Here is a 23,803-nt window from a genome sequence, read left to right on the forward strand (position 1 = left end):
GTAAACTGATATTTTCGAATCTCAGTCCTAAGTAAACTATAGATTAATTTTTGTCAGAGGCTAAAGTTCCTTTTTCAACACTAATCTATCCGGGCAGCTAAATCGACGCCAAACATTGGCTCAATGGGATATATCTGTGTAGGGGAACGCGCTTGGGCATTGGAATAACGAATGTTCGACGCTCGAGAATATCGATGGTTAGAGAAATGAAGGTCGAGTTTATTGTTCGTTAATGATCGAAGTGGCTCCATGGGGGATCATGAGAAAATCTGTCGAACGACAGCCGCACGGTACAAGCGTTTCGTTTCACATTAGACCTGCTTCGCGTAGAAGCGACCGATTTTACAGCGACTCGATCACGACGGTGTCGTCGTCGTTGTTGCTCGTTTCGCTCGATTTCTTTCCATCCCTTTCCGGCTCGACTTTGTTGTCCAGCTTCTCGATCCCGTCATCTTTTCCTTCGGTCGGTTCGGCGGGGGTGGTCGTCGGAACCGTCGGCCTCGATTCCTCCGCCGGTTTCGGCGGCTCTGCCGGTTGAACCGGCTTCGCTGTCGGGTCCAGCTGCAACCGAGTCGATCGTTCATTTTCACGGTTAATATTCGACAAGAATTGATCACAGCGAACACACTTACCGGAACCACTGGGTACCGGAAATCGAAGAACGGATACTGATAGTATAAACCATAGGCTGGGATTTGAGAGATCGTTGGCTTCCCGTTAGCGATTACAGCAGCGGGGACGGTGTCTGGGCGCACCTAGATTTCAAAGAGACGACGATGTAACGAAGATACAGTAATGTCTCCCTTACTGACGCTCAGATTGTCCACTAAATTGGATAATTTGCGAAGAGGAGATACGATTGTTCGAGCCTTGTAATTCGAGCCTTTTATAATTCTTGACAACTATAAAAACTAATTGCAAGGCTCGAATAATCGTATCTCCTCTACCCAATTTGTCCATTTTTTCTGGACAATTCGAGCGTCAATTAGAGAGACATTACTGTATTCGTGATCGAGTATTACAGTAATGTCTCTCAAATTGACGCTCAGATTGTCCACAGAAATGGACAATTTGGGAAGAGGAGACACGATTATTCGAGCCTTGCGGCTCGTTTTTATAATTGTGGACAATTTATAACTATAAAAATAAACCGCGAGGCTCGAATAATTGTATCTCCTCTTCCCAAATTGTCCATTTTTGTGCGCAATCTGGGTGTCAATTAGAGAGACATTACTGTACTTGGTTAATCTTGGTCGGATCGGATTCGGGTTTTATTACATTGTAAACGTAATAGGGGCTGTGCTCTTGGTAGTGAAGGAGCTGCGACTGCTGAACGCCTATGGCCTCGGAGGGGTAGTTGCCCAAGTAGATCTCCGGCCAGATCGGTTTCGACTCTATCGACGCGACCAGGATCGCAGCAATGACGAGCAACGGGACGTGGATCTTCGAAAATAGAAAAACGTCGGTCATCATTAGACTGCGGATAATTCGTGCAAAATAAAAGTTGTCCGTCTTGATTGCGAGATACAGGAACTTAAGAAACATAAATAGATAAAACATAATAGAATAGTATCATTAAATTCTTGAAATGTTCATTAAATTCTTCAAATCACCATTTTGAATTGCATCCACTCACTTTCCTCATAAATTGCATAAAATCCGCAGCCTAGCCATTATACAGCAGGGGTGGACAAACTTTCGATCACTATGGTTGATCTGTTTCTTTCTTTTTTTTTTAATTATAGACGGCGGTCTATCAACATCGTATCGAAAAGTAGTAATTTGAAGCCCAAGAATAAGTTTAAATTTCAAATAAACATAGATAATATCAGACAGACGGACGACTAGGAATACATACGTAGTCACGCGGTCGACCAGTCGACCTTTGGCCATCCTTGTTATACAGCAACTCTGACAATGTAAGCGGTGTTGCATAAAACCTGTACACACATATTCGGTGGAACGTTCCACGATCTAGGTTTAACAGTTCTACAATCTAGATCCGTAAGTATCAGGATACGGTTCGAAATAAATGAGTCGCAGCCACAATAAGGAACGAGAGACACAGAAAACGATGACGCGTGGGATCTCGTATCTGCTCGGAAGATCTCCCGAATCATGTGATCCGGATCGAGAAAGTTTCGTTGGTCCGCTGGTTCGTTGCAAAAGCGATTGTCGGGGAAGACGCATCGCTGCGAGTTATCGTCTATTGTTCTCGCCGAGAAGATTGTCACTGTTCGATCGTAGCTTATCGGAGCGCCATCCGCGTTTCAAAGCTAAGAAAATCGGTATGAAAATTTTCGATTCGGTTGCTCAACTTTTTCGTGCTTAATAATTTGCCCGATGGACCGATACAAATTTTCCTATAAATTTCGGAACTTTTTTGTCGTGTAAAAGAATTTATCGCATCGTTCGAGTGTTTTGTGTAGGTTATTAAAAACTCTTGATATTAATATTTGAACGTTAACAGCGCAGTATACTGTCTTATTTAAAAAAAGTTGAATATTGAATTATTTTATTAATATTTTGCGTGTTATACGTCAGTTTCAAAATAGCACAATATTTCCGGTATTCGGTCGACAAATTAATACAACCTAGAATTTTTCTTAAACATTACACAAGATTGACGACATTGAAACAACGAAATGTGACTCGATTACCCGAAGTAATATTATTTGTGAACGAAACAGCGCGAACATCTTCGAGTTGTTTCTTAAACAAAAAGGTGGAAGAAGTGAATCTTCAAGTTGTTTCTCATCCGTCTGCACCAGGATTTCTTTCACAACTGAGTCGATTAATTTGAAGGCTTGTAATTTTAGTTACTGATTTTTTCCACGGTCACGTTGATTGTCACGTATTCGTCCTTGTTCATTCTCCCAACAGAACGGGACAATTTTTGTTTCTTCTTTGTCTTCAGCTACTTTCGTTCCTAGATTCTGATAACAGAGGAATCGAATCATGTTTTGACTCAGAAGCACCGAATAACCTTCGTATTTGGCACGTCGTGTATAAAATCTTGATCGCGAGTCCGACTCGTTGTTGCAGCGCAGGGTATTAATCTTTCGAATTTAATCTAATTATAATAAAAAAAATCTGAAGAATTTAAAATTAAGAAAATAATTTAGAATAGAATCTACTATTCTTTAGAATTGCTTGCACAACGGATTCGCCCGAGTTACAGCACAAAGACCGAAGTTTTACATACCGCACAACCCTCGACTAATCGCAGCGCCAGGTTAACCCTTTGCACTCGAGTGGTGACTCTGAGACACCGCTGAAATGATTATACCACGTTTCAAGATAATTTTGATATCGTCAAAGTTCCGATTTAAAAAATTGGAGAAAACGTAACTATCGTACGAATCGCAAGACGCAATTTCATATTCGTAAAACGCACTTTGTCGCATAAAATGGAAATAATACTGCAAGCGAGAAAAATTATTTTAGATTTACAGTTAGAACGGCTCCGAGTGAAAAGGATTAACACTAGAAAAACTGAAACTTAGTATATACCTATATTGCCCAAAAGCAGTCAAAATGACTGCATTGTGGAAGAACAACTAATGTGTAAAGAAATTTGTTTAAAATTAATTTTTAATATTTTTTTATATTATTTACAGTTATATAACAGGTTATTAGTAAATATTAACAATACAAAAATATTAGATACGAATAACATAAAGATACGAATAACAAGTACTACTTTAGCTTATTGAGCAACTGCAACTTATCTAGTATATGCCGAAATCGACAATTTATCATGTACTTGTATGTTATCATGTAACGGTAATCGAAAAAAATGAAAAATGTTATTTCAATACAGTGCTGAACTGGTCATATAAGAAATTTACTCGATTCAATAATAAGAGTCATTTGATTATTTAAAATTTCCCAAGCAGTCAAAACGACTGCTTTTGGGAAATATAGGTATAACACACACACACACACATATATATATATATATATATATATATATATATATATATAATAATAATTGCATAAATATTATAATATATACTATACTATACTAATATATACTTATTGTATATATATTATAATATATATATAAATGAAGGAGGAGGGAAGGTAACTACAATTATTAATAAACGCATTTATATGTTGTACAAAAAGTCACAAAATTCTAAGAAATTGTATCATTATGTACACAATTTTTTTTCTAATTGGAATTAAAAAGCGGTCAAAATGACTTCCTCGGGCAATCTAGTGTTAATAAGAGCATCGATCAGAGAAACAAAGGATCGGGAAGGAGAAGAATGTTGGGCGTCTCCTCGAGGCGCAGGAGGTCGAAGACGACGATGGTAAAACAATGCGGTAGTTCGATGCAGATTGATCGCGGCCAGCATCGAACAAGGAATCGGCGACAAGTGACGCGGACGCTTTTGATAATACGCTGCCGGGTGGAACGTCGATGCTCGAGGATCGTGGCCCGCATACGAACACGGTCTTGAATGGCAAGCAACGCGGAAATAGATTTCGTCGAGGTAACGGTTCCACCCGGGAATTATTTATAAAAACACGGAGTTTCTTTTGTCTTCGTCGTCGTTGGCAGCCGCGACTCGAAGAAGAAACCGGAGGCCTCCGCGAAAAGAAAGAAAACTTCGTGTCGCGCTCTCCTCCTTGTAAACTAGTTTCGACGAATAGACGCGACTTACCTGCATCATGGTGTGCTCGTGCGCGCGTGTGCCTGCGTTCGCAGCTTCGCGGTGGGCTCGGAAACCGTCTGCACTAACCTGAATTTCAGCCCTACCAGGCGATTTATATATTCTTCCTGGAGAGCAAACCCTCCCCACCACCCCGCTGGATATCATCCGTGATTGTTTTTTTATTTCCTTCGCTCCTACGCTTAGCTCCTCCGCGTCGTTTCCTCCCGACGGTCCGCCTCGATCAACGGGATACCTGCTCGTGATTCTTTTTTCTCTCCTTCTCCGTCGATCCTTTTCCTTCTTCTTCTGCGACGCGAGCATAGTAATTAGACGTTTCGACTCGCTCCGCGAAAACTCGTCGCCTCCAGCCCTACCAATAAAATACGAACTTCGCATGCCATGAATCGCGAAAAGGAAAGAAGGAAAATCGACGGCTCTATTATTAACAGATTAAACGCTTCGAGATTTCCGTTTTCATTAAGGCGAAGACGTCGTCCGTTCGCCTCCGAAGCGTTAAATTACCGTCGTGCGAACCGATCGATTCGACGCCGGCCAGATCAGCGACAATTAATCGCGCTAAACGACGTTAACGGAGGAAGAAGAACCGTTCGCGTGATTTGCAATCTTGGATGATCTCGTCCCGCGCAGATTATCGCTTGCTTTTGTAATTTTTCGAACACGAGCTCGAGCTCGAGCGAAGCTCCGAACAGGACCATTTTTTTCTTGCACCGTGCACTCGGTAATTGCGAGTCGTAAACGGTCTGGTTTTTTTTCTCGATCGCCTCGATCAGGATTTTCCTAAGGCGGTTTTACGGGGATGCGACGGGTTTTACAGCGACGACCGGTTGACCGGATCGGCGTGTTCCAGGAACGACGATTGTAACATTTGGACTTGGACCGTTTTTTCATTGTTTCCAGCGAACGATGAATAATCCGAAGAGAGAGTAGGTATGTAGGTACGCGAACCGGTTGACGTGACGCAAATTTGTCGCTCGGAATATGAATGAAGGGAGTGGCCTGGCATCTTTGACACCCGAATCTACATTTCTAATGTCCGAAGGAGGTGCCCGTTGCCGTCCCATTTCGATACCGATCGATGATCGGCGAGAATCGGAACGCGTCGTCGAACCACTCTCGTTACCGTCTATATTGTACTCGGCGAGGATCGTTTTCGCTGTTCATCCGAGATGATCTGTTTGCGGTGTCCGGATCTGTGTTCGACCAGGGCCACGGAAACGCTCGATTTCCGTTGATCGATTCGAGTCAGAGCAACGGAATCTCGTCAGTTCTATTTGCAGCGTCGAAAGGCTTTGCAAAAAAGAGCTTGAACGGTCCAAAAGTCCTCTGTTCGAGGATTAACCCATTGACTGCCACGCAAATTTAGCGCGTCTTGTCCTGGATGCCACGGTTTTATTTGAAAGAAAACATGAAGTTTTACAAAATATAATAATATTAAGTTATTGCTATAATATTGCAATGGCATTTACAGTATTTTTTGTTTGTGATAATCAATATGTTCTCTACACTATACAGGGTGTCCCAAAAATGTCTCGCAATCCGAAAGTGGCGGATTCCTCGGGTCATTTGAAGCAACTTCTTCCTTTACAAAAATTTTCTCCGAGGCACCGTTAACGAGTTATTAACGAAAAACAGTGACCAATGTGAGGCGAGATCAGCTGTCGCGAGGCGGCCGAGTCAACGGTGCCAACGGTCGAGCGGTCGAATCCCAGTTCAGCTGGCGCTAGGCGGTCGAGCCAACGGCGCCAGCGGTCGAGGCGGTCGAATCCCAACTCAGCTGGCGCGAGGAGTCCGAGTCAATGAGCGGAACTGGGCTTCGTGCGCTGGTTGGCTGGGCCGTCTCGCGTCAGCCGTACCCGATTCTTATTGGTCACCGTTTTTCGTTGATAACTCGTTAACGGTGCCTCGGAGAACATTTTTGTAAAGCAAGAAGTTGCTTCAAATGATCCGAGGAACCCGCCATTTCCAGATTGCGAGACATTTTTGGGACACCCTGTATACATTTTTCAGTCATCCTTTCTAATAGTTCCTAACTCGAATAGCCACTTGTAGCCAATCTAAACTTGCAGCACCCATTACGAGATATCTCGTAGCTGTAAATTTTGGTACAGACGCTTACTACGAGATATCTCGTAGTTGGCAGTCAATGGGTTAACATCGATTTGCTGTTCGTCGAGGATCAATCGGTCTCGAAGTTCACTTCAAGCGGCCGCCGACGCGTTTCAGGCTACGTTTTGCGGATAACCTTCGTTTTTCTGGTCCGGGAGGAATCGTACCGTTGGTAAGAATCGATTTGCCTAATTTGGACCGCGCGTCGGTCGCCCGACGGGTCTAAAAGCTCTTTATCAGCATGATCAGCGAAGTTGGCCGGCCGAAAATGCGAAAGGCAACTTCCGACGGTGAGACTTGATGATCGGACAGGACCGAGGCTCACAGTCGGTGGAGGATGAACGATTGGGAAAGATGTCGCGAGGACCCTTCCGGGTAGGTACCGATTCTCGAATTATTTACTTCTCGAATTATCCCGGTGCCTCCATCTTGCGAGACACTTCTTTTCCCACCCGTTTCCTACGTAACTCTACCACGTGTCTTCGCGGTACATGCTTCTCAAGGTTAAGTTGTAAGAACCCATAAAAAGCTGCCGTAAACTTTTATTTGTCTTTCGTAATATACACAACCGTCCGGCGAGCTGATCCTCGAGCGACAGAGCGACGTAAAACCCGATACAAATCCGTCTTAATTACAGAAATTATTATTCCGTCGGCTTTTAAGTCCTGCTCGTGTTCAAAATAAAAAATAAAAGGTAAATACAGTGACCGTGGATGGTCTCCGTTCGTGTTACAAAAGAAATCGTGCACCATGTTTTGAGGCGCAATATTTATCAAATCTATGGTATACTCATTCGCGAGCAAAATTTTCCAACGCTTCCGCAGTCGTTTTAATTCAAACATTTTCAAGCGAGCATTTTAATTTTGTGTCTGCAACGTAACACGTAGAAGCATGTTAGGTTTGAATGAATGACAGTAGAGGCATCGGGCTTTAAATTGAGATCGGGTTTATTGTGTACGACTCGTTTTATAATAATAATAATTATTATTATAATTATATTTAATAATTATATAATATTATTATATATTATAAAACGTATAATTATTATTATTATATATATTATTATATTATATATTATTAATTAATTATTATTATTATTACGACTCGTTTTATAATAATAATAATAATTATTATTATAATTATATTATATAATCATATTTAATAATTATATAATATTATTATATATTATAAAACGTATAATAATTATTATTAATATCATAAAACGAGTCGTACACAATAAACCTGATCTCAATTTAAAGCTCAATGCCTCTACCGTCATTCGTTCAAACTTAACATGCTTCTACGTATCACGTTGCAGACAGAAAACTGAAATGCTTGCTTGAAAATGATAATTGGAAATTATTATTATTATTATTATTATCTATCATATACGTGTAATAAAACCCACTAGCCTTAACAAAGGTACAAATTAAATTGAACAAAGATAATTCTTGCGAAACTATGGTAGAACTTATTCGACAATATAGCCTTAACACTTTCTGGAGCTATTCTAAGCACATAAATAGCAGTCTGAGACAGCTAGACTCGAAACAGACAGACAATAACCACAAGAAATCAGGATAAACTCATAAGCGATCCCTGAAATTCGAGCATCTGCTCGAAAAATTACCCGTTGCTACTTAAGAAAAAGTATAAAAAACGTAGCATCTTTTATATTCAACGACGAGTAAAGAAACAGGTATTTCATTTGAACGCGATTAAATTAATGAAACGGTTATCGAGCAACATTCTTGCGTTACGCGAGCCAGCGACTGTCGCGGGCTGGTCATATTTTTTGCGTGGAACGAGGTTCGAGGGATTTCTGCGAGGGAGAAAGACTGCTGAACGCTGCGAGAAACCGTGTCGAAAATGGCGGAGGAGTCGGTGGACCAGTTTGAACCGGACCGCCGTTTCAGGAATCGATAGGCGGAGAGGCTCGTGAGGCGTCGACTACGCTCGTGGCTGCTCGAGCGGCCACTAATCAATCCACGGGAGGCTCCGTGTTTATCAACAAGTGCCGCATACACCTGATTCGCGCGACACCCTTCCGTGACGAGTCGCGTTTTCTCGCGTTTCGTCGCGATCCGCGACGACGGTGTGTTGGTGCGTGTCTCGACGGGGTCTCGACGGAGTCGCCGAGGGTGTTCCGACGGTGTTACGACGGCGTCCTGGCTCGAAGGACGAGTCGACTCGACCCTCTGGTGTGTCCTTCGACGGCTCGCGATAGAGGAAAACGCCTCTCCGTGTGTGCTACCAGTGCGTACGAAGGCTGTTTCATCGCGCGGACACCTTGTTATCTCCTCTCTCTGTCTCTCTCTCTCTCTCTCTCTCCCTCCCTCTCTCTCTCTCTCTCTCTCTCTCTCTCTCCCTCCCTCTCTCTCTCTCTCTCTCTCTCTCTCTCTCTCTCTCTCTCTTCCATTCCGTCCCGCGTATCCCCGACTTTCTTCGCGTGCGAACGTTTATCGGAACCGACTCTATTAATAACGGGGTCGGTGTCGTTGCTCCGTTCTCGCCGGCGCACTCCTCCCCTAGGATCTCGTCGTGCTCGAGGACTCCGGGTCCTAGTCCCCCCCTCCTAAGCGAGCCGCCCGCGAGTGCACTGACTTTGTCGGATTCAGCGACAAAGTGTCGCGACCGCGACGAGTTCGCGGATGCGTGGGTGACCGACGCGAGGCTGGCCACCGTGTCCTCCGTTGATTCGCGCGTCTCGAACCGCGGCGGGCCCGTTCGAACCCGTTTCGAATCCGAGCGAGCTGTCACTTTCGGCCTGTCAGCGTACGTATCTAAAGATATCGACTGGATCGGTGGCCAAGGTCTCCTTAAAGCGTCGGCAACTTTTCCCGGGTGGTTCGCGGGACGGTTCGCCGCGCACGTTCCTGTCGGCTTAATATCTCACGATCTCACCTGTTTTTCATACGTTTAGCTTGTTCGGGATTAACGAGCGTTCTCTCACCGTCTCTTGGCAAGCCGGGTCCGGTTTCCGTCATCCCGCCACCCGTACGGTAAACAATCATTCCTCGCGCGACAAGATATTGCGACGAAACGCGGAGATTTATTCGCGGACCGAGCTAACGTGTCCGCGAGCGACCGTGAAGGTCGGGGCACCTCGAGCACCGGTTTCCCTTTGCAGATCCTTGGCGATCCTAGTCGACGCCTCCTCCTCGGGACGAGAATCAAAGGTCGAGCGAACGGACAAAGAAGTCGTATACGCGGAGCGAAATCAACGGTGACGATTAGCGATCGGGCGACGATGCGGCCGAAGGACACGCCGACGTGTTGGGTCACCTCTTGACCGTGCGCGACCCGTGGTGCCGCGAGATGCGGGGTCCGATTGTTAGGGGGGCGAGACCACGCGGCGGGGGTGGGATCGAAAATATGAGATAAAGGGGCGCGGTTTTCGGAAAGCGGCCGTCACTATAAATAGAGGCGCCTCGTGCGTGCGTGCTATGCTTTTAAACATAGTTTTGGCAGCGCGAAACGTCAAACCGCCTCGGAGTGGCAAAGCGCGTGGATCGTGCCGCGAATTTCACGGAAAACCTCTCGTGCCGGGTCTCTCTCGCGTTCCTACGATCGCTGGATCGTTGTCCCTCGGCCGGTGGGACGCGCGACAAGTTCGTTTGTTCGGCGCGGATCGGCTCGTTCCGAATACGAGACGAAGGGAGAATGACGGGTTGAAACCGCGGAGGCCGTCGAGTCGAAGAAACCTTTCGAGAGTGACGATCGAAAACGGAGCGGAGACACGCTCCGAAGCCGCGACCGGCCGGAAGAGAAGCCGCACAGAAGAAGTATGAAAAGTGCGTCGGAGGAGTGCGACAAGGTTAACCAGCCGCCGATGGAGGCGGATCAGCTGGCGGACGACGAGAACGAGCAGGATGACCAGGAGGACGAAGAGTAAAAATCCTGCCACTAACAAAAACGCTCGCGCCCGCGTCCCGTGCGTGTGCTCGCAGCTCTGCGTCAGGTTTCCGGTTTCCGGTTCCCGTTCCGAACGCACATATCTAAAAGCCGTTTCTCGACTTCCGCACGCTTACACCCCTTTGTTCACGGGGGGATCATGCCAATTCGCGGTAACGTCGGCCAATTCGATCCTACGATACGTGCTATCGATGCGTGATCCATCTCATTTCTCGCCGCGAGTCTACGGCTGCGAATCTTTCTAATATTCCTTCAGCTTGTAAGCAAAAACTAATAGTAAGCAAACTAAACTAATTATATAATATATATAATATAATATATATATATATTATATATATAATATAATATATATATATTATATTATTATTATTATTATTATTATTATATATATATATATAATATAATAATTACTGATGCTCAGATTGTCCACGAAAATGGATAATTTGGGAAGAGGAGATACGATTATTCGAGTCTTGTAGCCCGTTTTTATAATTGTTGAGAATCAATGACCATAAAAACAAATTGCCCATTTTCGTGGACAATCGGAGCGTCAATTAGAGAGACATTACTGAATAGTAATATTTCCTTTATTGACGCTCAGATTGTCCATTAAAATGGATAATGTGGGAAGAGGAGATACAATTATTCGAGCCTTGTTGCTCGTTTTTTTATAATCGTATCTTTTCTTCCCAAATTATCCATTTTAGTGGACAATCCGAGCGCCAGTAAGGGAGACATTACTGTATTCGAGCCTCGCGTCTCGTTTGCTGTAATTCTTGACGATCGACGATTGTAAAAATGAGCCGCGATGCTCGAATAATCGTATCTCCTCTCCCCAAATTGTCCATTTCCGTTTACAAGCTGAAGGAAAGTATTTACTGAATTTTTTTCGCATCGCACCGTGTCGCTCGCGCGTATCAGTGCGAAGCGACGGAGCTGCATCGTTGCGAATACCTGTGCAACAGCGAGGATACGAGAGAAATTGGTACGCGGATTACGAGATTTGCGCGATACTCGCGCCCTGTGCGCAGAGATCGAAACGATGGTACGGTAACAAATTCTATGTAATTCCTGTCGCTATTGCATTTTGCACCGGTCGCCTGTAACGTGTAGCTCACGCGGTTTCGAATGTGCCGCTGTATCACGTAATCGAGGATCACCCCGTGCACTCTGGTATCGAATTATCTCTCTTGGTAGATGCAAAGTGTTCACAAGTTTACGCCAACTTTCCTAGCGACGCAGCTTTCTCAGCACGTTTGGACGGATTCCGCGAAGTTACAGCTTCGAGGAACAATGCGCGGAGACGTTCCAGTAATGTATTTGTTAGACAGTTGGCCGGCCGGTCGGAGCAAGTTGCAAAATCCGCATTGGCACAGTCGCGACGCGGTTCCGGCCAAAACGCACACGGTGTGTCGCATTGTTGGAAACGCGAATTACAAACAACGCGCGCGCGCGCGGGCAAGCAATATTTATAGTCGACAAATTCTGTTTGTTCTTTTTTCGATGGTTGAACGTCGATTTCGCATGTCTCGACCGGACCGATACGGCTCGCGCGTGAACGGCGATTTAAAATAATCGTTTCAACCTTCGCCGGCATCCTTAATTAATTCCACGATCCGAAGTCTGTCGTCGCGAAAAAGAAAGACTCGTTATTAATTAATTCTGATTTATCGGTGGTTCTCGGGCGAACAGATTACGCGAGGGACCGCCCCGGCGACGGTCTTCCAATTAAAACGGCAACAAAAAGCGACCGGTGACTCTTCGGCAGATAAGGCGAGGGAGAACGGCGGTCGGCCGGCGACGCTAATTATCAATCGCCGCGTCGCGTCGGACACTGTCGGCGCCCTTCATTTTCGAGCGCCGCTTGTTATTCGGCCGCGTTAATTAACCTTGACTGGTGACGGTGACGCGCCGCGACACGGCTCGCTTTCCAACGTGTTCGATTCTCGTTCGAGCGACATTGGCCGAGTCGGTGACCAAGCCGATCGCGAAAGGAGATTGACTAGCATTATGCCAGAGCTGGCCGGGTGCCAATCGACTGTCGATTCGCGTCTCTCGAACGACGCTACGCGATGAGACGCCGCGCCGCGCCGCGCCGTGGTCCTCGCCTATCCCGTTTTTTTCCTCGATCTCAAAAAAAAAACCGATTCGTGATTGCTCTATTCTGTATCGCAGATACGAAAGGTCTCGTAGGAGACGAATAGGACGAGCGGCCCGATCCTTTGGTTAAGTACAATGATGACAATGGTCTTTGATTTGTGCCCCCTGTCCGTATCAGGCCCCCTCATCGCTCGATTCGAACGATTCCACGTTTCAATTCACGGCGGTCTTTGTTCTGAAAATTAGCAGCGGCGAAGAAGCCGCTCTCGCGACGCGAAGATTAACGCTTGGAAAAGTGGACGTTTAAGCCGAGCATGCCAAAAGCTTGGACGGTAAACGTTCATTGTTTCGCAAGCACTCGACGGTGTTTGTTCTTTCTGTCTTCGGCGGAATGAGACGAGGGTAGAGCCGAGGTTGAGGGGGCTGGTCGACGACCAAGCAGAGGCTACCGACAGCTTAGGTCCACGAGATTGTCCGTCTTTCCCGCGGTGTACACAGAATCCGACGCGACAGACCCGAACAGACCCTTTGTTTCTTCAGCAGGAACATCTTTCGCTTGCTTCCCACAGCCTGCTTGCATGATCTACAAGTAATGTCTCCCTGATTGTCGCCCAAATTGTGCACTAATGTAGACAATTTGGGAAGAGGAGACCCGATTATTCGAGCTTTGTGACTCGTTTCTTATAATTACCGATTGTCAATAAGTATAAAAACGAGCCGAATAATCGTATCTCCTTTTCTCAAATTGTCCATCTTTGTGGACAATCCGAGCGTCGATTAGGGAGACGTTACTGTACATTCCACGTGAACGCCTGCTTGACATCTGCAACCCCTCGCCCTCTTATAATTGAGCTTTCATTGTTTGGTTTTGCGGTTTAGTGTGATGTCACCGAGCAACAAAGGCACGGACGAGGCTGTTGGGGACGTGTTGCTGGAGAAGCTCGTGACCTACGCGTCGAAGCCGCACAGCGAGGCGTTCAGAAACGTTGCCGCCAAGATCCACGCGCGCGTCATATGCACAGGTACATCTCTTTGATGCCTTATTGATCATTCTCGATACAGAGATAATCGACGATTCTCGATCGCGTCCTTCCGTCGGCCCAGCGGCGAAATCATTGACGGTACAGTAATGTCTCTCTAATTGACGCCCAGATTGACCACAAAAATGGATAATTTAGGAAGAGGAGATACGATTATTCGAGCCTTGCAGTTAGTTTTTTGTAATTACCGATTGTCAACAACTATAAAAACGAGCTGCAAGGCTCGAATAATCATATCATATCTTCCAAAATTGTCCATTTTTGTGCACAATATGGGCGACAATTAGGGAGACATCACTGTAACTGCTCCTTTTCTTTTCTTTAGCGATAAAAACAACTGCCAGACAGTTTCGAACTTTTCTCGATGAAACATCAATCCGAAGTTTCAATCCAAGAATATTAACCTTGTACACCTAACGATGTAAATGAGTTTATTTCGTTTCAAGATCAATGCAGAATATCTTGCACGACGATATACAGTAATGTCTCCCTAATTGTCGCCCAAATTGTGCACTATAATAGACAATTTGGGAAGAGGAGACGCGATTATTCGAGCCTTGCGGTTCCTTTTTTATAATTACCGATTGTCAATAACTATAAAAACGAGCCGCATGGCTCGAATAATCGTATCTCCTCTTCCAAGATTGTACATTTTAGCGGACAATTTGAGCGTCAGTAAGGGAGACATTACTGTACATCTACAGCGAATCGAGTCGATCGTTTCGCTATTTCTTTCGCAGCTGCAGCGATTAGAGTGCCTCTCCTCGTTGTCCATAGTTTCGCTGGAAGAAAACGAACGGGCTCGCATGGTCGCGCGATGCTCGAATGCGGCAGCGAAGCAGCGGCAAAAGTTTCTAAACGAGTCGAAACAGATTGGACACTTTAAGTCCCGGGCTCGTGCTGTTAAATCGCTATTTTTACCGCGAATGCTGGCTTCCATTTCGCCGGACTAATCACCAGAAAACTTGCACAATATTCGCTGCTGTTCGCGAGGTATCGCGAGCCGGCGATGCCGAGACCGCCTCGACACGCTTCCGGCCCCGTTTTCCAATTCGCTCGCCGTGTCGCAATAGGAACCGGACTAATTCGCAGCCGCACGAACCTCGACGGAACCGCTACCGTCGAACTCTCCCGGCGTGTCACGTAAGAACTTTCGTCGCCGGTTCGCCCAGAAAATGGCGAAATTCGCATTCGGGTCGCTTTCGAACAGGACCCGTTCCGCCGAGTTTCACCGAGCTTCCTGGTTCGCCCGCGGTGCAGCTATCTTGGTCCGCGCGCGGTGTCCTTATTGAAGCGCGACGATGCAGAAGACGTAGACAACGGTCCGAGAAGACGCGAGACACGATCCTCGATCTCGCGCTTTCGATTTCTCGCAGCCGTCGGAAGGAAAGCGCCGAGCGATCGTACGGCGGACCTTCGTTGTCCTTGAAATGCGTTCCCGCGGCCGCGAGTTCGTTGTCTCGAGATGAGAATGAAATTCGATTTCACGGACACCCTGTATACAAGGTGATAAACAACGAGGCAGAAGCGCGAGAAAAAGAGTGCTCGGCTCCGAAACAATCGAGCGATACGAGGGCGATAAACGCCGGCCGTTCGGTCGCTCGCGTGCGACCGGATTATCTTTAGCGGATCATCGACACTGGTCTTCGGTAACGCGTAAATTTAGCCACGGTTTTATTTATCGAGCGGCGAATCGCTCTCGCGGGAAGCCGCGAGGCGATTCTCGGGCGGGAGAAAGATGACGCGACTCGCGGATTCGCGACGCTGGACTTTCGCGGTGCGGCGAACAGGTGTGCGAGCGACGCCGCGGCGTGGCAGGCATACGGGTCGTTCGTTATTTTCGAAAAAAGCCGGCTACCCGCTCCCGATTACGCAAGGGGTTTCAGGTACCGGCTGACGGATCGCTTGGACGAGCTCCAACGGACCGCAAAGCCGAACAATACCGCGGCTTCGATCGGCCCGAAGTGAATTGCGATCGTGCCAATTCGATAAGGGCCCTCTGTCCCGCTCCTCGATATTTCTGCATAGCCGACGGACCGAGTGTCGTTGCACCGACTTAACGGAAGGCCGCGGATTTTATGGATTCATGGCGGAAGTATTAGGTCTACCGGAAAGTTCTGTCCGATAATGTCATTTCAAGTTTCAATCCATATGCACACGTTGATTTGAGACATATATGACTATCTCTCTTTAGCGTTGCATTTACACGCATGTACTCTCCTAAATAAACTGAAACAAAGATGTCTCATGTCATTATTAAATGAGACGCGATCGCGAAAACATGGCTACCGATGATAATGCCAGGCCACATGCTGCTTTGGCGACTCGTCAGAAAATCGCAGAGCTAGGCTGGGAAATTCTGTCGCATCCACCGTACTCCCCAGACCTAGCACCCTCCGATTATCGCTTGTTTCTCTCTTTGCAAAACTTTTTACAGGAAAAAGAATTCAAAACTGAAGCTGATGTCAACCAAGCACTAGTTGAGTTCTTCGCCTCTAAGAATAAATCATTTTTTAAAAATGGCATTTACAAGTTGCCATCACGCTGGCAAGAAGTCATAAGTAACGATAGAAAGTATATTCTACAATAAATATTATTAAATGTATGAAAATTGGGTTATATTTCAATTCAAAAACGGACAGAACATTCCGGTAGACCTAATATAAACCAAATGCGAAACTGTGGGATCACATTAAAAAAAAACGTTTAAATATAGTACTATTGTTTTTAATTCCTTAACCCATTGACTGCTAACTACAAGATATCTCGTAGTGGGTGCTGCAAGTTTAGATTGGCTACAAACGGTTATTTGAGTTAGGAACTATTAGAAAGGATGAATGAAAAATGTATATAGTGTAGAGAACATATTAATTATCGATAAAAAAATACTGTAAATGCCATTGCAATATTATATCGGTAACGTAATATAATATAATAATATTTTGTAAAACTTCATGTTTTCTTTAAAATAAAACCGTGGCACCCAGGGCAAGAGGCGCTAAATTTGCGTGGCAGTCAATGGGTTAAAGCGACGGAGAACAGAGATCATTGATCATTGATTAGAGAACAGAGATACAGTAATGTCACCCTAACTGACGCTTAGATTGTGCAGAAAAATGGACAATTTGGGAACAGGAGATACGATACCGGCTTTGTACAGTAATGTCTCCCTTACTGACGCTCGGATTGTCCACTAAAATGGACAATTTTGGAAGTGGAGCCTTGCGAATTCGAGCCTTGCGACTCATTTTTATAGTTACTGATTTTCAACAATTATAAAAAACGTGCTGCAAGGCTCGAACAATCGTATTTCCTCTTCCTAAATTATCCATTTTAGTGGACAATCTAAGCGTCAGTAAGGGAGACATTACTGTACTATGTTTTTATAATTGTTGACAATCGGTAACTATAAAAACGAGTCGCAAGGCTCGAGTTCGCAAGGCTCCTCTACCCAAATTGTCCATTTTTGTGGACAATCTGAGCGTCAATTAGGGAGACATTACTGTATGTAGGGTAATGGAGTTGCTTACTGTGGGGGGACCAATTGCTGTGCCATCGATTTGGTTTTTCGGGCATAATTAACTTCATATTGAATTAACACTAAACCTACTACGGTCAAAATGACCGATTTTTTATTTTTTCTTCGTAGAAAATGATTGAATAAATTATATTATTGAAACAAGTCTCATAATTAAAACTTTACGAAATCCAAGTGAATCCTACCTTTTTACTCTTATGAGTCAATGCACGCTAATCATCATTACAGGTCGGTTGGTTTAGTGTTAATAAGACATATTAAATTTATTTACTCTTTTATTCTATTGACTTTTTAGTAACAACATTCGCTATGTCTTGTTCGACGAGTATAAAGTTAACCGAATCCGCTATCTTTATAATTAACGCAGTTTTTTATTTTGCATTAAAATTCTTAGTGGCCGAAGCAACGCGACGTTCGAGTTTCCTCTTCGGCCTTCTGACGTCTCGACGAACACGTCGAAACAAGGAAACCGAGCCGAACCTTGAATTCCACGCGAATCTTTTAAAAAGTCGCACGCGCGACTTTTCTTGGCTCCGGCGGTGAATTTTTGAAACTGTTTGTCTGTCACTGGCAGCTCCGTCCTGCGCGGCCTGTCCACTTCCGCGCGGACATTGTTTACCCACGATCGCAAATATTTTCTTTGAACGCGCGAATGCCCCGGCCCGACGCGGCAGATTTCAAACGTAAACATTATGTTTTCAAGGAACGTTCCTCTTCCGTTCGAATCGAGCCGGCGCAGCCACTGGAAACGAATAATTGAAATTGCCCTTGACGAGATCGGTCTCTCGATGGGTGGTCGGAAACGACGGAGACGAGCCGAGCAATTAAGTTCGACACGCTCGGCCGAAGTTATTGAATAATTACACGTGTAGGAACGCGTTTACACACGATTACATACTTGTCACCGTCGAGAGGGAACAGTCCGTGGCGCGAGACGTTCGCTCGGCCAGGAATGCGGTGGCAACCGATAGCCCTGTTCGAGCAGCCTGTTTGGCATGAAATGTTCAATGTTCACTTCTTTTTTTCTTTCTTTCGCGGATAGAGCTGTGTTCATGGCATTGGGAGCGATTGGCCTTGCGTCAAGTTTGAAACGGGAGCCACGCGTTTTGCCAATGCTTCGCTCGGCGATCGCGCCGGGAGCATTGTTGCTCGCACACCTGCTCGCCCCGTTATTTATTATAGCAGGGTCGCTGTAACGTCTGGCACTGGGAAGTCCCACGGAGATTTATGTTGCGCTCGGTTATCGTTTCGCTTCGTCGTTCCGGCGGACGGTCGTTTCCCGATCGAAGGCTCTTCGACCTCTGCCGCATCGCTTCTCGCGCGTCATTCTGCACGAGGCTCGCGAAACCTTTCGCGAGATCGTTCATACTCGTCGAGTGTTTTCGATTCGACGCGATCGCCGACGATGGAACTTTCTAAGAAACACGAAAATTCGAACGTCTGCCGTAGATCTGTCGCGAACAAGTACAGTAATGTCTCCCTAATTGACGCTCAGATTGTCCACAAAAATGGACATAGTACAGCAATGTCTCCCTTACTGACGCTTAGATTGTCCACTAAAATGGATAATTTGGGAAGAGGAAATACGATTGTTCGAGCCTTGAAGCTCGTTTTTTTATAATTGTTGAAAATCGGTAACTATAAAAACGAGTCGCAAGGCTCGAATTCGCAAGGCTCCACTTCCCAAATTGTCCATTTTAGTGGGCAATCCGAGCGTCAGTAAGGGAGACGTTACTGTACAAAGCCGGAATAATCGTATCTCCTGTTCCGAAATTGTCCATTTTTCTGCACGATCTAAGCGTCAGTTAGGGAGACATTACTGTAGACCGCAGATTTTGATGCGCTTTCGGTACGAGCCGCGATCGCACACGTAGATAAACTTTCTATCGACGGGTTTCGCCGTTGACAACTATAATTTTCAGATCGACGAGTCCGCGACCGCACGCTCGAGAAACTATGGCGCAAGAATTCCAGGGCGATGGAGATATTCGTCGCGACGCTCAAGGTGGGTGGCACTTAATTGAATCGTCGTTTCCTCTCTCTCCCCTTACTCCCACCGTCGTAACATCCACCGCGAACTATCCGCGATCATCGTTCGCATCACGCTAGGAATTCGCAACGGCTGCATTACCGAAACGAAACTGGCGAAGTTTCGTTCGCCGCGGTTGAAACACCCCGTGCAAGGCTGGTTCTCCGCTTTGTAACAGAACAATAATGCCGGTGCCGTAGTTCTAGGGGCGAAAGAACCCCCTAGAAACGGTTCGGCTGGAAAACAAATCGCGTGCCGATAAACACCGGTGCGAACTCGGTTGGCGTTTTCGCGTATTCGGGTGACCGCGAGCCCATAGTTTTCTCAGCTGTCGACACTCGATCGACACTCCGCGGTGCCAATTAACCGTGCACCGCGAACGAATCTGCACGGAATGGCGTGGTTAAGTCGCATCAGCGTGCGGGGACCTCGTTGTCTATCTGGTCGACGATGCGATCCCCGCAACATGCGAAACTGGAAATCCGTTCGTTCCATTTTCTGATAAGTGTTGCACGCACGCGGCTCGACCCGGCCCGGCTCGGCCTAATTATCGTCCGTGGCATTTAGGCGCGTCAACTATCTCTCGATCGCTCGGAAACGCCAGCCAATTCGAGCGGCTCTGGCTCGCGTTTCCGCTTTTCATCCCTGATCCCCACAAATAACCGCGAGAAACAGAAGAGCGAGCAGCTTTTCGGTATTAAACGAGCGTATATCTGTTTGCCGCAGAACTGCAAGGATCACGCGATCAACTACAGCATCGCCAGCATACTGCACGAGTGCATAGCGTCCCGCATCCCCAAAGGAAAGACCAAAGGGCCGAAGAACAAGAGCACGAGTAACTGCGATACAATTTACAACAAATTCTCCCTAAATTGATCCTCAGGGAGGAGATACGATTATTCGAGCAGCTTAACCCTTTGCACTCGAGTGGTGACTCAGAGGCACCGCTAAAATTTGTTACATCACGTTTTATGATAATTTTTATATCAATAAAGTTTAGATTTAAAAAATTGTTAAGAGTGTAACTGTTGCGTGAGTCCCAAGAGACAATTTCATATGCATAAAATACATTTTATCATATAAAATAAAAAAATACTATAAGTTAGAAACATGACACACAGTTAAAATAGTTTCGAGTGCAGAGGGTTAAGATTATTCAACGGCTATAAAACCGAGCCACGAGGCTTGAACGATCGTACCTCCTCTTCTCGAATTGTCCAATTTTGTTTCGAAGCCGAGGGTCTAATTAGGCAGAATTTTCTGTACTCGACAGCCGCGTTCAATGTCCAGAAGCATTACAAGCCTTAACCAGTTAAGTGTGTTCGACGACTATGTCCGTCACGGAGATGTGGCAGAATTTTGTGTCACGACGATTATATCCGTCATTCGTAAAATTTCGTTACAATTTGACATTTAGATTGTAATTCTGGCGAAAACTAAATTATATTCGTAAATTTTAACACTTAGCCAACCGAATGGGGAGATCTCCCCGTTTTAAATTCAGTCGATTGATGACCGAATGGATGATTAACGAAAGATTAAGAACGATTGCTTAATTTAATTAAGATTTACAAGAGGTACGAATGCTGAAGAAGTCAATTGATGTCACATATAAGTTTGCTTCGTAATTTTGTATTTAATCGAATGAAATATTTTAATTTTATACAAATTTTTGAGGTTTCTAGCGCGGTCGTGGAAGTGTTAATATGATAAAAATATTTAGAGGTCAAGACGAAACGAAACAAACGAATGAAAATTATAAATAATTTGAGTTGGATTTATAACTCCTTGAGAGCTATCTTTGTTAATAGAGGTCAAGACGAAATGAAACAAACGAATGAAAATTATAAATAATTTCAGTTGGATTCATAACTTTCTGATAGCTAACTTTGTTATTAGAGGTCAAGACGAAAGAAACAAACGAATGAAAATTATAAATAATTTCAGTTGGATTCATAACTCCCTGAGAGCTAACTTTTTTAATAGAGGTCAAGACGAAATGAAACAAACGAATGAAAATTATAAATAATTTCAGTTGGATTCATAACTTTCTGATAGCTGACTTTGTTAATAGAGGTCAAGACGAAATGAAACAAACGAATGAAAATTATAAATAATTTGAGTTGGGTTCATAACTCCCCGAGAGCTAACTTTGTTATTAGAGGTCAAGACGAAATGAAACAAACGAATGAAAATTATAAATAATTTCAGTTGGATTCATAACTCCCCGAGAGCTAACTTTGTTAATAGAGGTCAAGACGAAATGAAACAAACGAATGAAAATTATAAATAATTTCAGTTGGATTCATAACTTTCTGACAGCTAACTTTATTATCGCGTCACACGCCGATGGGCGCTTTGCAAAGAGATCGCCACAGTTAACTGGTTAATTCAATTTCTTCTCGATTCGATCGGTTTTATAGAAGCATTTCCGTTTCAACGTACATACTTCGAAGGACGTGTAGCGGGACAGCGAACGTGTTAAGCTAATTTCGCGTTGCATGATCGACCACCACCCTTAATTCGCTACCCTTCACAGAGTCCAGCAGTCGAATGGCAGTGATGCAACTGGTCAACTTGGGCATCACGCAAGCCCTAGTTAAGCTTCTGATTAATCTGCAACACGCGGAGACCGTTTCCACCGAGGTCCTCACGCAGGAAGTGGTCTGGATACTGAGCCAGGTGAGAGGGCTTGTTTCTCCGTGAAAAAATGATCGGTCGATCGTCGTGCTAATTTCGTATCCCTGTCTCAGGTGGCACAGGGGGACCAGAAGTTCGCGTCGAAGATGAAGCTGTTCAACACCGTGAAGGTGTTCCACGTTTCGCTAAAACAGCACTACAACAACAGCAGGATCCTGATGCCGTTGCTGTGGATTTTAAAGAGCCTCGCCAGAAATTGTACGTGATCCCGTCGATCCTTTATCGTTGTCGCACGCTATTCGTATCCGTCTGAATCCGACATGTTCTCTGCTCTTCAGCGTACACGCTTCAAGCGCTGGTGAAGGACGGGATCGCCAGCACGTTCGAGAAGACGTTCGTCTCGGTCGGCTACAGGCCCCACCTGAAACTGAGGTTGCTGTTAGAGTGCTTCAAGCATTTCACAACGAACAGTACGTGCGTGAAACTATTTCGCCTAACCTAGAAGGAGAATTCTATTGTCCGATTAACGAGCGTTGAATTCGATTCGCCATCAGAGCTGCTCTGCACGAAGTTCGTCAAGCTGGGCATGATGTATCTGCTGATGCGTATCTTCGACAAATGGGAGCGACACGACGGCTACATGAGGCTGAAGATCTGCAACTGCGCGGTGACCACGATACAGCATCTCTGCGTCACGAGTGAGTTCGTTCGCGACCTTTCGAGCCCCGCGACACGTACCCGGCCGGAAGTCGACACCGGGCGAAAATATTACGAGACGGACGGTTTTGTCAGCGAGCGTATCGATCGGCCGGAATGATCGCTGGTTTCCATCGGTTCTCCTCCCATTAGCATTCGTCTCCAGCATTCGATCTTTGTTGCTCGTCGACGTCTCCGCGAACGCAATTCCATTGTACGACGGTTCTCCACCTATCGCGAGCCATGAAAATCACCAATTACGCTCCGACAGTCGCGGGGTATACGATCCTAAACGCCGCGGCACGCTGAATTTATGTCCCCGGGGGTTTGTTGCTCGCGCGGAGCGGTCATTACACGCGGGGCCACTTTTTGCTCGTTGCAGAAGAAGGCAGGAAGGCTATCAAGTGGAACAATGGCCTGCAAGTGTTGTACCGGTTCTGCTGCAACTGTCCCGAGGATAAAGCCTACGACTGCCTCCTGTCGCGCATATGCGGGATAATCAATCAGTGTCTGGAGAGGGAGCTGCCCGTGCCCGAAATGTTTCCGGCAAGGTGAACGAATCCGTCCAAGGCCGGTCCATGATGTCGGTAAACGCGATCTGTCGCGCGGTCCTCCCGAAATTCCCGCGACGCTGAAATCTCATTCGAACGAACCATTCGAAACAAACTGTCTGGGTTGCTAGGCAAATAGATCTCGAGCCGTCTCTGATCGTCGATCGAGAGCTTTGCTTTCGAACGGCGATGGAACAGCCGACCAAGAACCAATTGCCCCGATGCGAGAAATTGGGGAATTTCAAAACGGTTTTCCAAGTTGTACACTGAAAATTCGCTGGCACTGATTTGTCTTGGTGAAACCGGACAGTGAGAAAGGTTGACGGACGAAACAATTTCTCGATGCTACTCGAAGAAATCTGATTCGAACGAACCATTCAAAACGAACTATCTGGGTTGCTGGATTAAAAAACTATCGCGCGGCCCTCCCGAAATTCCCGCGACGCTTCGTCGAATCGATCTCGAGCCGTCTCTGATCGTCGATCGAGAGCTTTGTCCTCGAA

At 45.7% G+C, this 23,803-nt stretch overlaps 2 protein-coding genes and 1 long non-coding RNA gene across 15 annotated transcripts in view; 1 reads left to right on the forward strand and 2 right to left on the reverse strand.

The window, feature by feature from the left end:
• Positions 1–198: 198 nt before the first annotated feature.
• On the reverse strand, positions 199–4,806 carry LOC117221713 (uncharacterized). Of its 2 annotated transcripts, XM_076523778.1 has the most exons (5): positions 4,674–4,697; positions 3,206–3,274; positions 1,279–1,443; positions 633–755; positions 199–561 (listed from the first exon to the last, which is right to left on the reverse strand). In XM_076523778.1, exons 1-5 carry the CDS (start codon positions 4,680–4,682, stop codon positions 343–345), a joined length of 585 nt encoding a protein of 194 aa, XP_076379893.1. In that variant the 5' UTR covers positions 4,683–4,697; the 3' UTR covers positions 199–342. The 2 variants fall into 2 exon arrangements, with proteins under 2 accessions (XP_076379893.1, XP_033328774.2); XM_033472883.2 differs by lacking the exon at positions 3,206–3,274 and having other exon boundaries at positions 4,674–4,806.
• Positions 4,807–7,097: 2,291 nt separating this feature from the next.
• LOC117221831 (cytosolic carboxypeptidase 1) overlaps positions 7,098–23,803 on the forward strand; it is a 50,104-nt gene continuing 33,398 nt past the window's right edge. Inside the window, exons 1-12 of one of the 12 annotated variants that reach the window (XM_076523403.1) lie at positions 8,774–9,047; positions 9,715–9,793; positions 9,922–10,682; positions 12,882–12,931; positions 13,685–13,828; positions 19,307–19,389; positions 20,140–20,248; positions 21,953–22,095; positions 22,167–22,311; positions 22,392–22,523; positions 22,608–22,751; positions 23,132–23,300. In XM_076523403.1, coding sequence (XP_076379518.1) covers positions 10,579–10,682; positions 12,882–12,931; positions 13,685–13,828; positions 19,307–19,389; positions 20,140–20,248; positions 21,953–22,095; positions 22,167–22,311; positions 22,392–22,523; positions 22,608–22,751; positions 23,132–23,300 — 1,223 coding nt within the window. In that variant the 5' untranslated portion in view covers positions 8,774–9,047; positions 9,715–9,793; positions 9,922–10,578. Of the gene's footprint in view, positions 7,167–8,773; positions 9,048–9,120; positions 10,753–11,732; positions 11,752–12,881; positions 12,932–13,684; positions 13,829–19,306; positions 19,390–20,139; positions 20,249–21,952; positions 22,096–22,166; positions 22,312–22,391; positions 22,524–22,607; positions 22,752–23,131; positions 23,301–23,803 lie in introns of those variants that run through there. The other 11 variants (XM_076523401.1, XM_076523402.1, XM_076523405.1 and 8 more) reach the window with 11 other exon arrangements.
• LOC143259807 (uncharacterized) lies at positions 17,642–20,144 on the reverse strand. The gene is made up of 2 exons (XR_013033802.1): positions 19,205–20,144; positions 17,642–18,799 (listed from the first exon to the last, which is right to left on the reverse strand). It is a non-coding gene; the product is annotated as an uncharacterized LOC143259807 (long non-coding RNA).

This window comes from Megalopta genalis, chromosome 7 (assembly GCF_051020955.1).
Source record: "Megalopta genalis isolate 19385.01 chromosome 7, iyMegGena1_principal, whole genome shotgun sequence".
In the NCBI taxonomy this organism is placed as follows: Eukaryota; Metazoa; Arthropoda; class Insecta; order Hymenoptera; family Halictidae; genus Megalopta; species Megalopta genalis.